The sequence below is a fragment of the Dunckerocampus dactyliophorus genome, chromosome 15 (genome assembly GCF_027744805.1).
Source record: "Dunckerocampus dactyliophorus isolate RoL2022-P2 chromosome 15, RoL_Ddac_1.1, whole genome shotgun sequence".
NCBI classification, from domain to species: Eukaryota; Metazoa; Chordata; class Actinopteri; order Syngnathiformes; family Syngnathidae; genus Dunckerocampus; species Dunckerocampus dactyliophorus.
In genome coordinates this window covers 11,689,409-11,704,742 of record NC_072833.1, presented here as the reverse complement: position 1 = coordinate 11,704,742, position 15,334 = coordinate 11,689,409, and the positions used below count along the sequence as shown (strand labels likewise).

At 45.4% G+C, this 15,334-nt stretch overlaps 2 protein-coding genes and 1 non-coding gene across 6 annotated transcripts in view; all 3 read right to left on the bottom strand.

The window, feature by feature from the left end:
* The window catches only part of kirrel1a (kirre like nephrin family adhesion molecule 1a), a 28,332-nt gene extending 22,011 nt beyond the window's left edge, over positions 1–6,321 (bottom strand). For all 3 annotated transcript variants that reach the window (XM_054752813.1, XM_054752815.1, XM_054752814.1), the window contains exon 1: positions 6,031–6,321. In XM_054752813.1, the coding sequence (XP_054608788.1) occupies positions 6,031–6,079 (49 nt within the window). In that variant the 5' untranslated portion in view covers positions 6,080–6,321. The remainder of the gene's footprint in view (positions 1–6,030) is intronic.
* Positions 6,322–9,174: 2,853 nt separating this feature from the next.
* Positions 9,175–9,248, bottom strand: trnar-ucu (transfer RNA arginine (anticodon UCU)). The gene has a single exon. It is a non-coding gene; the product is annotated as a tRNA-Arg (tRNA).
* A 511-nt stretch (positions 9,249–9,759) lies between these two features.
* Positions 9,760–15,246, bottom strand: il13ra1 (interleukin 13 receptor, alpha 1). 2 transcript variants are annotated; one of them, XM_054752747.1, is made up of 10 exons: positions 14,987–15,245; positions 12,166–12,311; positions 11,876–11,999; positions 11,685–11,784; positions 10,789–10,982; positions 10,568–10,701; positions 10,377–10,500; positions 10,194–10,290; positions 10,056–10,131; positions 9,760–9,954 (listed from the first exon to the last, which is right to left on the bottom strand). In XM_054752747.1, exons 1-10 carry the CDS (start codon positions 15,045–15,047, stop codon positions 9,853–9,855), a joined length of 1,158 nt encoding a protein of 385 aa, XP_054608722.1. In that variant the 5' UTR covers positions 15,048–15,245; the 3' UTR covers positions 9,760–9,852. The 2 variants fall into 2 exon arrangements, with proteins under 2 accessions (XP_054608722.1, XP_054608721.1); XM_054752746.1 differs by having other exon boundaries at positions 10,568–10,982; positions 14,987–15,246.
* Between the last annotated feature and the right edge of the window lie 88 nt (positions 15,247–15,334).

Sequence of the window (15,334 nt, the reverse complement as noted above, 5' to 3'; positions counted from 1 at the left end):
GCCACAATAATAACTCATCACCATGGAGACGCTATATGAGGCGACAAATAAATGAGAGCCTAAAATGTGGAGTGGTAGGCAGTGAAAGGCGGCGACCCGCTGGGTGCGCTGACTCTCACAGCACAAAGGTGACTCCACGGAGCAGAGGCAAGATTAGGGCAAAGTGTGTGTGAGTGGTGGTGGAAGGGGGGGTACGTCTCGCAAGGAGGGGTTGTCTTTTGTTTGCCGCATTGTCTGCCTGCTCGCTGCTTTCCTCCGTCAACTTACCTTGCAGCCCTCCCCCTTACTAGCAGTCAGCGACCTCTTTCTTTACATCTTTTGTCAACTAGTCCATTCACCTCCTTTCTGTCCACCGGCCTCCTCCTCTCCTCCTGCTGCCTGACGTTTTGGTTCCTTCCTGCTCTACCTTGCCACCTACCTTGACCACTGTCAAAATGGTTGCACTTATATCAGTGTGTGTGTATATGTGTGCACGTGTGTGTGTGTGCAGCACTCTCCCATTCTTTAGGGCTCCTCTCATACGCACATCTGAAGAGCTTTTTGTGTGCGCGGCAAACCACTGTAGCCGGCGTGGTTGCCGTGGCGACAGCCCGTGAGGACCACTGACACAATGATAGAAAGTGTGACCATGGCAACTCCGGGATCACTGCAGGATAATATGATAATTCGCCGACGAGGCATCTGACACGTTATACGAATATGCTGGAGCTCAGGAAAAACCCAGCCAGCCGCTGGTAATCCGTGAGCGATTTACAACCAGCATGGCGGGCGTCTGACAAAGATGGCTCCGCGGTAACCAAGAGCGACCGGATCTAACAATGGCTGTCCTCTGGGCATGCTTGAGCGGGGCGGGAGGGGGGGGACGGGTCATACGGATGAAGCAGCGTGACTCCTCGCGCGCCACAATCGATGTCATCATGAATCGCTAGCTCACAGTCGTGGTTCCTGATTGATTTCGGCCAACGATCCATTCCTAACGTCACTCGGCTTTCAAAAAAGTCACGTGATTTGTCAGGTAAACGCGAGCGAGCAACGCCGCCATGGAGTGCAGCGACACAATTTCACAGGCGGCATCCCGTCGATAAATTACCTCCTCCAAGGTCCGCTTTAATTGAATCCAGCGCCATCTAATTTCATTGGTATGTACCGTGGCTTGTTGCAATGTCATCTGTCACGAGGCAGCCAATAAAAGCTCCGGGCCTTGACCTCCTGACCCCTTGGAGTGCAGTAATAGTATTCATATCAGGAGCCTTGCCAACAACGCCATACATACCTTCTTGAAGGTGAGAGCTTCTCTGCTGATGGAAGAGCAATGAAAGTCACACCCCTTGGCTCTGCAGCCAGTCTTGTGACGTCTCAGGAATAAATTAGCAACAGCAAATAAAATAATAGGGACAAGAATCTGTCCATGCAAGCTTTGGTAGTCAAAGCAAGGCCAGGAAAGGAGCAGAATCAGGGGCAGAAGTAGCAATGGGAGCAGAAACAGGAATGGGATTGGGACCAGGAATAGAACCAGCAACAGGCAAAAGAGTGCGAAAGTGAACAAGAGTAGGAACAGGGGCTGGAAGAGGAAAAGAAAATTGAATAAGGAATAGGAGCAGGATGAAATGGAGTATGAAATGGAATGGGAGCAGGAACAGAAACGGGAAAAATGATTAGGGTCAGAAACATGGATATGAACAGGACCAGTAACAGGAAAAGGAGTGGGAAAAGAAACAGGAGCTGGAACATAAACTGGTTCAGGATCAAGATCAGCATCTGTCAGGAACAGCAACAGAAACAGGAGTAGAATGTGGTTGGAAGATGAACAGGATCAGGATCAGGAATACGGGCAGGAACATGAGCTGGGCCAGGGGCAGAAACAGGGACACAGAAAGAATCCGGAACAGAAATAGGAGAAGGAATAGCAACAGGAAAATGAGTGAGAAAAGCAAAAGCAGGCCAAAACATGAACAGGATCCGGATGCAAATCAGCATGAAGGACAGGAATAGGAGCAGGACCCGCAAGAGGAACACATATCGGGGCAAGAACAGGACTAGTTTGGGTTGATAAGCCTTTTTGAACGACGTGTCAGTTATGGTAATCTTGTGGATCAGCATAAGAAACACTCCTTTTCAGGTGAACTAGAAGCCTTCATCCAGCTTGGATCCTATCGTGTAGCTGATTCCCATCACTCCCAGCAGCCTCTCTCAATCCTTCTTGGCGTCAACATACTTGGGATGACACTTCAACCCAATCGAGATGACTTGCATAAAGTTTCAAGCAGATTAATCAGGAAGTTGAAGCGCTAACAGGCCGAGCCAAGGTAAGCGTACGCCAGAGGGCATAATTAGGTTGGCGAGGGTCTGCATCTGACGGGAGGAACTTAAGCATGTGCATGGCATCGCTTTAATGATTGCACGTCATCGCAAGCCATCGACCATCGGCAGCACTGGCTCGTTATTTGTTGCACAATAATTGAACCCCCGTGGGCTGTTTTGTTACACGGCGGCCCGAGTGGGAACTGATTTGGTTGGACGGCTGACCCTAATGTTGTTATCGTCAAGGGGAGATGGATGGAACGAGTCGAACCCCTGCCTCCCACCCCCTTGCCTTCCGTCGTCCCTAGTGAGGAGCAGAAAGTGGGAGGGTGGCGAAATGGAGTGACATCATCAGTGTCACTGCATTCCTGCGGCGGGAGGAAATGGGGAGGGGGGGGGACAACTTTTCGAGATTTCAGGACCATTACCCCCACCCCCCCACCATCTCCCTCTTTGACACGCACACCCGCCCTCCCTCCCTCCCTCCTTTTTGTCTCCCCCACCACCGCACTCAGCAGCGTGTGTGTTTTGTGAGCTACAATACACGAGCTCCTCTTCCTCGTCATGTGCTCCCAGTTTTAATTCATGTGCTCCGTCCCCCCACGCCCCCACCCCGACTCATACCACCCGATCCCCTCCCCTCTCCTCTTTCCCCTCTCCGCCGACCAGAGGAATGCAAGAAGCACATCTGGAACTTATTAGCGAGCCGAAGAGCGGAGGAAGGGGTAGGTGGAAAGAAAGAAGCTGAAGAAGGGGAATGTTAACAGTAACTTGTGCCAATTACTCAGGCAAGGCTGGGTCGGCCTTCGATTTACAGGAGCGTCGTTTACAGCGCAAAGCCTTTGAAGCCGCAATCCCAACATGTTCTATGTGAATGAGCAGCCTCACTGAGGGGGCAGTAGAGCTTGAGTAATGGTCGCCCCCCCCCCTCCGTACCCTTTGCCTCTCCTTCCACCCCCTCTCAATGAAACCCCTCACTTTCCACCTCGACCACCTCTCGATCACTCACCTGCCCGCTTTGTCCCACCAAACAACTTTTTCTCTAACACCCCCACCCTAAAAAGGGTTCTCGCTGCACTTTGGGGAAAACAAGTCCAATAGTCTCCGTCAGATGTGATTAAGTGTGCCTCTCTTGCTTGGGGGACTCTGCATAAAGAAACCTTTTTAATGGGGAGTGTTTTTCCTCTTTCGTCTTTTTCTCTTTCTTTTTATAACTGCGATCGCCTCCAGCCTGTCAAACACCATCACATTATTGGGCTTTAAGCCCCCAAGGCCCTCGTAGTTGTTGGTTTATCTTTGACCACACATTTGATCATCGCTCATCCTACTTTGGAGTACGGGCGCTTGCAGTCGGAGGTTTTCTGTCAGATCATCACGACTCGGATGTACCGTTTCGCTATGCATTAGCAGACGGAGGAGAAACCCACAGACGAACACGTCAGCCTATTGGTACAATCAGCACCCGTCATGGCGTGAAAGCAAGGACCCTGTTGATTAAGGGGGGGGGCAGCATGGATGGATGGTTGCCATCCGCTTCCAGGTTGAGCTTCACAGCCGCTTCAGTGACTGCCTTCGGTGGCTGACGGCTGATTAGATATGCTCTTTGGGAAATGGGCCTCATTCCCAATCCTGTGGAAAAACGGTGACCCCAATTGGTGTCTTAACGGTAGGATGCTCAACAGACTCCAGTCTCTATGCTGCTACACAAGCCCGGCATAGGGGGAGCATTGCTACAAAATAGCCTCATAGACACGATAGGCCTACTACTAAGTGATTCCAGGAGCCACATTGTCAGAATGCTAAGGACCAGGGAAGCAGACTCGTCTTTGTCCGTAATGTCAACACAAGGCAAGGACTTCATCAAAATGGCTAACAAAGTCGTGAATAAAGTCATAAAGTCATACAATAAAACACAAGCACTTGGTTATCACCAGTCAAAGATGTTCTACAGGAGCTTGCCTCGCAGATCTTTTATATGACAAGAGCGCTGTGCTGTTTTGAAGGAACTACGGCAAAAACACGAGTCAAAGATCCTCTAAATTTGATAGGAGGGCTCCGCTGTTGTTGGGAAACTACTGCAAAAACATTCACATCATTTATCAACTCAGGCGCCGGTCTGATGTCATTTAAGGTCATCATTTGAATAGTCGACATCAGCACAAACAAGCCCGCGATTGGCTGGCGACCAGCCCGGGGTGTCTCGCCCAAAGTCAGCTGGGGTAGGCTCCAGCATACCCTCACGACCCTAATGAGGATACGCGGCATAGAAAATGAATGGATGGAAGTACAAACAAGAACAAAAGTATTGGGACATGTGGGCAACCGCTCCCTCTCTTGTGGGAAGACTTTTTTCCGAGATTTCAGTGTGTGTCTGTGGGAATTTTAACAGCATTTCAGTGTCTGATGTTGGCCGATCACACACGCCTTTATGGACCTTGCTTTGTGCACTGGGGACAAAGCTGGACGCACACAATTCAAGTCAATAGGGAAGGTAATGAATTACGGGTGTAGTTCAAGAGACTGCATTCATTATTCTCCATCGTTTAGCAACACCTGCACTTTACACCCTTTTGCCAGCACTTGGGGTTGCAGCGCTTGCAGGTCAAACCTCGTCCTTGTCCTGAAAGGAGCGTGTTTGCCCTCATTGATTATTCAGTAACATTTTAAAGAGCTGCATTTAGCGACCATCACCTTGTGTGCGGAGTCTCAAGGCCAGGGATGCTAAACCAATCGAGTATTGTCGGATCTAAGCCACGTAAAAATAACAATGAGCTGCTAATAACCATGCCGTCATTCATGAGCCCGAGGCGGCCTATCGCTCGCAAATGGAACAGTGTGAAATATCGTTGTAGGAAGCAGCAAACACACGAGGCAAAATTGTGTTTTGGATAATGGATGACGGGACGATGTGACACATGGCATGCTCACATGTAAATATGCGGTGTGATGATCATGCGGACAAACGGGTTTATGAGTGGACAAACAGGGGAAGGAGTAGAGCATGTGATATAGTAACAAAGCAGGAGTGGATTCATTAGCACGGCTGCTTGCCGCTGCGCAACACACACTTTAAAGGTGGCAGTCACGGTGACATCATCCCTTTTCCATACCTTCCCACAGCACACGCCCCCCTCCCCCCTCTCTACCAGGACGAGACAATGGCACATACATTACTACTCCATCTAACAGGTAGCTTTAAAGCATCCATGCAGCCTCCTCCTCCTGTCGCCTAGCAACAACTCCAATACATGCTACCCCCACAGGTACGACTGAAGATGCTGGCACAGAGGATGCTGATGCTGGGGGGGTGGAGAAAGGGAAAGGGGTGGAAAGTTAAATCCTAATGGTGGGCATGCAGGTAAGGACACGGGACGAATTGGAGCACAGGAGAACAAGCCGAGCAGCGTAGATCAATCACTGTCATTCCTGTCACGTCCACGGCCAGTCTCAATTACAGCACCCAAAGGACGGTTAAAGGTGGTAGTGGTGGGGGGGTGTTGGGGGGGGGTGGGGCATATGCATAAACCATGCATGCAAAGGTCATGTAGGCCGTGGAATAACGTATGAAAAATAAGGACAAAAAAGTGTGGCGACCCAAGCACGGTCAACGAGGCCTTTTCCTCACCCCCCCACCCCCCCTACCAACACAGGGATTTATTATCAGTGCGTCCGTGTGCGCGTGTGTGTATCGTCATTTGTAGCTGTGTAAAGAGGCAAATGCATCCTTACCAGTTTGTAAAGTCAGCAGCAAAGTGAGGAGCAGCAGCAGCCTCTGCATGGTTCAGCCCACCAGGAATGAGAAGTCCGTTACTGGCCCAAAACTCCGTGAGGACGGCATCAAAAAGGCAAGCACTGTGAGGGACGCGCAGGAAAAGAAGAAAAACAAGAACTCTCCTCGGTTCTTGCCTGGTTCGGGCTGGTCCCACTGGGCTTTACAGCATTTCACTAGTGCCTTTTCCCCAACCTCTCCGCTCTCCGCTTCTTTTGCTCTCCGGTCGGCTTTCCGCTGCGCACGCCACGTCAGGTTGGACGGAATGTGACAAAGCTTCCGGTTGTCCCTTCAAAATAAAACCACAACTGGCGAAGACGATGCACAGACAATACAAGTACTCTCTCTCACACAGACACACACACACACACGCATCTCTTAAATGTTAAACCAAAAAAATAATGAATTTCTCCCTCCACTATTCTTATTTGGTATATAACATCCACCGTACGCTGCCAGAGCTTCACCAAATGGATAATGGACATAAATACATGATTTCTGTCATAAATTAAAGCAGAATAAATATATTTACACGAAACAAAGAGCCTTTATACAACAGGTACACTCTGCTGCTGTTAAGGACACGTTAGTCAAAGCGTCTCCAGAGGAACATTCTGCTGTTTTTAAGGAAAAATTTTAAAAACACTTGTCAAACATCCTCTCTATGGCAGAAATGCTTTTCTTTTTTAAGAACCTACTGTAAAAACGCTACTCGTAGATCGTCTATATTACAGTGCTGTGCTGTTTTCGGGAAACTAAGGCTGCCGGTTGACTCGCACCCTTCTACGTGTGTATGACGTTTGCCACTTCCGGTGTTGTCTCCAACTTGACGTCACACTCTCATTAGAGGCGCATTCCTCGCTCTCTTTCTGACGTCAACAGAACCACATCACTGCCCCCCTTTTCCCTCCCCTGGATGCAGCGTGGGCCAAAAAAAAGAAAGACAAGAAGAAAAACAGCCAAGTAGCCTGGAGAGGTAATGTTGTAACATGGGGGAGGAGGAGGGATTACCAGGAATGTGCACAGACAACAGCGGAGGAATCACTGAAAGCAGTGACGTCACTGATCTGATGAGCCCACACAACAAATCTCCGTCATGGTCGTCACATAATGTAGGCTAGACATTTGTCATTTGTGTTTCTCTGCTGATTACTACTAAAGCGACCCAGAGGGAAGAAACTGATGCTGGGGCGCCACCTTGTGGTCAACCTGCTGCACATTCATCACTGATGAACGGAAGACCAGATTATTTACTGACATTATGTTGACATCCACATTATATGCTCAGTGATTCTTAACCATTCCAACACCTTATAGTTCAATTATTTTGTCTTTAAGTCGATAAAATTCCCTTGAGATGCCCACGTGATACAGTCATCCATATAATCGATCTTTTTTCAGAAATGTCAGTGAAATAAGAAGTTTTTGGATTTGGATTTTTCAGTATGTGGCCCTTGGTGGTTACCGAGGTTGACAGTGTCTGCACTCCTGATCAAAATTTTAAGACCAGTTGAAAATTTGCAAGAATTGACATTCTAAGTAAAGATTCAAAATGCAAAAGTAAAACATGGAAGTGCAACAAAAAAATGTTTTGAGTAAGCCATTTATTGCAAACAAGCATTAAAGTGAAACAGGCTGTTCATCAGCTTCTCAAAAGTTGAAGACCACAGCCTTTAAATGCCGAAGTCTTGGCAAAAAATGTGGATTTAATGTCATTTTTGGTCAGGTATTCACACTGTCATGATCTCTCGATAGCAACAAAGCTTTCTCTCTTTGAGCGAGGTCAGATTGTTGAGCTGCATAAACAAGGCCTCTCATAGAGCTCCATTGCTGCTGAGGTGTGACGCAGCAAGACAAGTCATTTTAAGCTGCTTAAATTATCCTTAGGGTTAGGGAACACAAAAGTCTAGACCCGAAAAATTCACCGGCACTGAATCAAAGAATCCGATTGGCTGTCCATCAAGACACGGGACGATCCCCTGCCCAAATGAAGGTTGTTACAGGTGCCGAGTGCAGTCCAATAACCACCAGACGTCATCTGCGAGAGAAGGGTTATAAGAAGAAAAAACGTCTTCAAAGGTCTCGTCTCCTTCAAAGCCACAAATTTGCCCGTTTGGAATTTGCACGAGAGCACCAAACATGGGACATTGAAAGGTGGAATAAAGGGTTATTCCCTGATGACAAAAAATGTCACCTGTCCCCTGTAAGTCATGACATGAGATCCCACCTAAGATGTTTTCCACACGGCACAGTGGAGGGGGCGCCACCATGATTTGGGGTGCTTTTTCCTTCAATGGGAGAATGGAGCGTCAGGTTGTGCAGGGTTGTCAAACGGCAGCTGGCCATGTGGAGATATTGCAGGGGGGCATCCCTCATGACTGAAGACTCTCATCTGTGCGGTAAGGACAGGGTTTTTCAACAGGACAACGCTACAATGCCCACCTGACAAACGACTTCTTCCAGAGAATTAATGTCATTCTTTTGGACCATCCTGCGTGTTCCCCTGATTTAATCCAACTGAGAACATTTGGGGATGGACGGCAAATTAAGTTTACAAAAATGGACATCTGTTCCAGACAGTGGATGCCCTCCGTGAAGCCATCTTCACCATCTGAAACAATATTCCCACTAGTCTCCTGGAAACACTGGCATCAAGCATGGCCAACCAATTTTTGAGGTGATTAATAAAAATGGCACAGCTACTCATTACATGAGTTATTTTTTTTAAATTGTATTTCTATTTTCTATGTCTCACGCTCATTTCTTCTTTTTGCATTTTGAACCTCTACTGATACGTAGCACTTCCCTAAGATCCCACAGTGCAAAACGTAAATTCTTGCAATTTTGTGTGTACGTGACCCTTTCATTCAATGGAAAACACACACACCAAAGCATCCTTCTTGAATTAACTTTAATTCTTGTTTAATTTCGTATTTATTTGTAAATGGTTTGATTTAACTTGTAGAAGAGGCTGATGTGTATAATAACTGAGTTACACAAATGTGACGTGCATCACTGACGACCACAGCATCCTCATGTTTCAAAGCATCAGCATCCGTACAATACAACAAAAGATGACACTCAAAACAGTTCTGAGCGTGACCCATCTCTGCCGGGACTCGAACCCGGAGCCTCTGGATTAGAAGTCCAGCGCGCTATTCCATTGCGCCACAGAGACTGCGTCGAGGAGACCACCAAGTATCAGAATTTATAGGAGGCAGCGCTATTTCATCGACGCGCAGCATCAGGACCACTCTGAGACGCCATGTTTGTTGTGACAACTATGGCCACCAGAGGGCGCCGTGGCACCATTCTGCTGAAGCCAAGTTCCAGAAATGCATCAAAGTCGCGAGTGTTACATCCGGATTTAGCCTAAAAAATAAGACTGTTCTGTTCCGCACACTGCAACACGTTTTGCTTCGAACGTACAAGAGCGGCAACTATATTTTACAGACGATGTCTTTACGGTTTAAAGTCTGACCCAAAATGGCGGCTCGTATGACAGTTTCACATACAATAAACATGAAATCATCAGGATTCCTCTGAAATCCAAGTCCACCGCTAAATACAAGGTATTGTTTTGTTTAAAAGCAATACTGTGTTATTTTGATCACATTTATGGACATGCTGAGTAATGGAAAAACACTACAAGCAGAATTGCATCAGAGGAGGAACCTCCTCTCCTCCTGACACTTTTATTCATTCGTTTCACTCAAGTAGATTCAGGTAGTCAATTTTGTTTCTCTTTTAATTTGAAAATACAGGTTAAATACAATCAAGAGTCAAATGAAATGGTGAAATTGCTCTTGTTGCTGATCCGTCACCAGAGTAATCTTGCAATTCTCTTCTTCCTTTTCTGGGAAATGAAGGTTGCAAACTGCACTCTGAGACGGAGACAAATACATTTTTCGTACACTTAGCACCTAAATTCAGTAGGCAAATCTAAACTACAAGACTCCTTGAGGGAAAAAAAAACGCACACTACCTTTGTTTTGTTGTTGTAAATATCACTGAGAAGGTCCCGAGGTTGTGGCACTTTGGTGAAGATGTGTTCTTTATTCCTGCACGTTGACAGTGATTGTGAACAAAGTCCAGAAAGTGCACATGTGATGCGTTCACTGACCTGCTGCAGCACACACAAGTGAGCAAGGTGAGGCCAACAAGCAGCAGCGGGATGATGATGGCGGCATACAGCCTCGCGTTCGCATCTTTGGCTGCAGCTGTACTCAAGACACGTTCAAAAATGAAAATGTGCCCCTTTAGCACCACAAGAGGACAGCAAACTACACTCGTTTCTGTCACGTACCAAAATACTTTGCATCACTCCATCCCGTCTCTCCGTCTAAGCTGCGTGCTTTAAGGGACATGTGGTAGCAGCAGTGAGACACCCGGTGTATTAGCTTTGACGTCTTTCCCAGGACTTCTATAATCTGTAAGGACATAAAGCAGAGTGACACATTCAGTGTGCAAATAAAAGTCCACTTGTCCTGCTCCTACCTTCCTTTCATCACACTCAGTGTAATTTATGATGAAGGTCCAGCGAGACAGATGTAAGACATCAGGAGGGACCCAGCTTAAGATGAATTTGCCTCCAACTTCACTAATGCTCCAGTTTAGTGGACGAGGAGTCACTGCACAGGGAATGGATGCTAAAATGTTGACCAAGACTACACACAATACGTCCATGAAAGGACAATAATGATTGAGAATGTCTCCACCTGGCACAGGTTTTATTTTGAAGGTGTTTCTGACAAGGGTATCATTAAGGGTTGTGTTGAACAATACGTAGATGGACTGGATGGCTGTGGACCGCAGATGGCAGCCCGTCCTCAGGCTGTCGGTGTGAGTGTACAACGGGCACTCTCGTAACTTGACATCGAAGGAGGCCATGTCTTCCAGCTCGTCCACTAACCTTAGATAAGAAAGTTTAAAAGATCCCCTATTATGCAAAAGCGATTTTATTGATGTTCTACCAGTAATATGTGTCCCTCGATCCAGTTCATGAGCACCAAATGTGAGAAAAATCTATCATCTCCTCACTTGTTTGCACCACTTTTGAGCAAGAGGCGCTCAAATGCTCACTTTTGAAGTTTTGAGTCTTTTCATGACACCATGAAGAGAAAAAAACCTTCCTCATGGACATGATACCACCTCTGACCCGGTTACATGAGCCTGCCCCGTGTATACACTGACCATTTTGTAAAACAAACAAAAACAAACAGGCTTCTTTCCGCATCTTAAAGCCTGTCAGTGAGGTCATGAAAGCTGGAAGTTTGATCATTTTGTTTTTCTTCAGCAAATAGGATATCCTAGCATGATGTTGCTGTTAAAATCTGACTGTAATGTTAGCACAGTAGCCCCTATAGCTATGTTAGCGTCACTGACGTTGGAGTCCTCTTGAGAAGGTTCTCAGTAGAGCTTCACAATGCAAAAAGAAGAAATGGTTGTTCAAAAATGTTCATCAGTTAAAAGCATCATGCTTAGGTCATGCATGCAAAGTTATAAAACATTTCAAAAAATCTAAAAAATATAATAAAAATAATAAACCCATGAGTGTATTCATAAGAGCATTGCAACATTACAAAAAAAAAAACAAGTGGAGAAAGCGTCATACCCATAATAGAAAGAGAGACTTGGAGGAGGACTGAGCGGCCGCCAGGAGCACTGAGTGAGCGTGGATGAGATGATGCCGCATTGCACATCAGAGACCAGCTCTGAGAGCAAGGAAATGACCATAACAATGAACAAACAAATACTGTAGAGCCTTTCAACATGAACTGATAAATATTCAACAACGTGCTCTACCTGGGTATGTAACATTGAGGACGGCAGGCTGGCTGTGTTGGTCCTTACAGACGCTGTGAACAGAAACAAACAAGGAGCCCCCCTCCATTGAAAAGCTCAACAGGGATGGCGGTGTCTGATGATCCTGGAATGACAGGGGAATTAACAACAAAGCCTCACGTCATTGCAATCATTGAGTCAAAACCGCTTATTTTGCCAAACCGGCCGATCTGAGGCTTCACCCTGCAGGTCATTTCCTCGTTAGTGGAAAGGCGAAATTAGTGTCTGCCAACAATTTAACAGTCACTTACGCTCTCCTCCATCGAGTATTTCTCCTTCGTTCTCCACGACACTTTGTACTTGCAGCTTGGCGGCAGACGCTCATGTGCCCACCACAGCTGTGCATCAAAGTCGCTGGTCCACTGAAGTGTCAAGTTGTGCGGGGGTGTGATTTTGACTAAGAAGAAGAGAAACAGGAGCAAGATCAATGTGTCTGAAATTAGCCTCTTCTGTCAACACTTGGAAAAATGCTATGTTTTTTTATGATGTTGGAAAGGAAAGGGATCATGCTCTGCTTCACAATGTCACCGTACTGTACATGTTTGAATTTGTCTTGCCCCCCAGGCACTCATGCAGCCCGAGACCATGACGCTACCACCACCATGGTTGGCTGTAGACACGACACAATTATCTTGCTTTTCACTTGTGTTGGAAATCATGTTTCCCCTTAATGAACCACAGCTCCCGCAGTGCCTGCAGGACTCCTGCATCCCCATCACCATGAAGCTAACAACACGCTGAACAAGTTTCGATATACTTTGATTCTGTTACATTACATTTACTTGCATCACTTTAATTGAGGAGTTACTTTTTGTGTTTGTACTTTCTTCAAGTCATTGAAATCTGTGCCTGCATTTATTTATGGTCCACAACGAAGCCCACAGACGGCCAGTTCCTTTTGACTTAAATCCAAAATGTCGAAACAACAAACGTCTCCACGCACACAACACACAGGAGATAGCCAGGAAGTGACTAAAACATATTTTAAGTAGCTGCTGTCATAATTTCAGTTGAAATTTCTTGACTCACTATTTTTTTCAAGTGTGCTTCAAGCAGCCCCCGTGAGAAATCGTAGTTAACGTAGTTTGTCTCTTCATGTACGTACTGGCCAACTTGGACTTTAAAGCACTGCACGCTGCAACCTTCAAAATCTTAAGGGACAAAGAAGGGCCGCACGGTTTAGTGGTTAGCATGTTGGCCACACAGTCACAGTCTGGAGGTCGGGAAGACTTGGGCATTTCTGTGTGGGTTTTCTCCGGGTACTCCGGTTTCCTCCCACATTCCAAAAACATGTTTTGGTGAGTGAGTGAATGGTTGTTTGGCTGGCGATCAGTCCAGGGTGTACCCCACCTGTCGCCCGAATGAGGAGAAGCGGCATAGAATGGAAGGAACAAAGATGCACTTGGAAGAGTTTGTAGTAAATGATGGGCATGGGACAACAAAAGGGTGGGACATTTTGCAGGGAGACTTATTGACTTTTTTTTTTTTTTGCATGAAGACATCGGTACTGCTTTTTCTTTTATGCATTATAATTGTATACAATATTTTAGTACTATTTCCTCTACCATAAATTTCTTTTTTTTGTTCTTAGATGTTTATTTTGGGAATGATTGCACAATTGCTTAAACTGCGACCATTGGAGAACTTGTGTTTGTAACTTCCTCACTTTCCTACTGTCACTCCACACAAAAAGAGTCATTTTTTTGTGCCCACTAACATTGTTTTACATTCAATTTTAACACAAACCTTTATAAAGGTGAAAATAAAGAGCCAGCCTCATGAAAGTAGGGTTGGGCGGAGCATCAAAAATATTGATAATGTACTGTAGTGTCAGTATCGGATCAATGCAAGACGACATCAACAATTTTATATTTTATGTTGGCACAAAAGCCAAAAGGATTTGAATGAGAGTTTTTCCTTGAGTTATTCTGCACTATTGACTTTATTTTGTTCAAACAATTGTATGTAATAAAAGGGAAGTATTTTATTGAAATTGGTGAGTTGTTTTATATTGTTGTAGTTACGTAACCTATTGTTAAATTGCTCACAAACACATTTGTTGTCTGCGGAACGTGGCTCATTGCAGAAATAAAATCAACAAAAACCCAGCAAAAGTGGAAAAATACTGAAAAAAGGCACAAGGTAACTGGAAAAAGCTAAAATGTTGACACTAATAATTAATAAAAACACAAAGATTTGTCTTGAAATATATGTTTTGTTTTTGTATTATTATCTTTTTTTTATTAGAAATATCAAAGGGCAGCGATGCACACAATAGATTATTAAGTGACTCTCGGGTATTCACTCACTGTAGCGTTTTTGTAACCTTGTTAAAACATATTGCTACTGCAATTTAGCTGGTTAGCTTCATCTTCTGTTGTTTAATGACTGCAGCTCATGCAGTTAGCTATCTTGATAGCAACGACAGGAATGAGATTGATTGACAACGGTCTGCAGCCAATCAGGACGCAGATCACAATGCCCGTTCATACTCTACTTTAAAAAAATAGGCAAAAATTGCACTTTAAAAAATTTGAGCAACAGCGAATCCGCGAAAGGTGAACCGCGATGTAGCGAGGAAACACTGTACTGTGCTTTTCTTTAAATTAATGTTAAAATCTCGTTCTCGTGGACCATATCTCGTGCATCGTCTTGTCTCGTGAGTTAGGCGTCTCCTAATATATAAGAATTTTTGTTTACTGACATCTTTAACCTGAGTTTTATTCTGATTATAACTATGTGTAATCCGCGAGTTGAGGTTTACTAGCATACACTGGCAAAGCCACAATGGCTGGCATCCGTTACATATGGTCAGCTGCTGACCGTATTTCACGGATGACCATTAGCACCGCAAAAGGCCACTGCATTGGCCACCACCAAGGGGCGCTTCGCCAACCGTTTAGTTGAACCAGCCACGGAATATAACCTCCATGTAACACATTAAGTAACATTTATTTGAGATAATCATATAATCCTGCTCTTAAAATCATTCAGTGATCATGAAAAAGGTAACAGTAAGGTAAGGGGAAACGCAGAAAAGGAGAAAAAAAGGGTATAATCAAACTTTCCTACCCGTCTGACTTGGAGAACCTGCTGCTAGCAAGAGGCTAAGCAAAACATGAAAAAATAACATCCTAACTAAAACTTTCTCACGTCTTTAAGCGAGCTTTAAAATGTTAAATAGCTCCACTGAAGCTCATTTCAAGAGTTCTTTTCTTCGGGATTTCGTCAGCTTCCAGCCCAAAGACGCTAGAAATACAGATCTGTTCTTCTCCGGCAACTGAATGCATTAGAGTGTAGTACGCCATGGCTCAGAAAGTCCACCATGATGGAAAGCAAGAGAGTTGGGAGGGGATAGGCGTACAATAATGGAAATACCATTTGAAGAAAAACAAGTCAAAATATTAAGAGGAAAAAAGT

What these genes read in the sequence shown, in the direction of transcription:
- il13ra1 (XM_054752746.1), bottom strand. Translation starts at nt 15,047, where the DNA reads ATGTTATTTTTTCATGTTTTGCTTAGCCTCTTGCTAGCAGCAGGTTCT. An exon ending in GAGTGATGCAAAGTATTTTG is followed by an intron (nt 10,291 to 10,376) that starts GTACGTGACAGA and finishes TCTTGAGTACAG; the next exon opens with CTGCAGCCAAAGATGCGAAC. An exon ending in ACTTGTGTGTGCTGCAGCAG is followed by an intron (nt 10,132 to 10,193) that starts GTCAGTGAACGC and finishes GTCAACGTGCAG; the next exon opens with GAATAAAGAACACATCTTCA.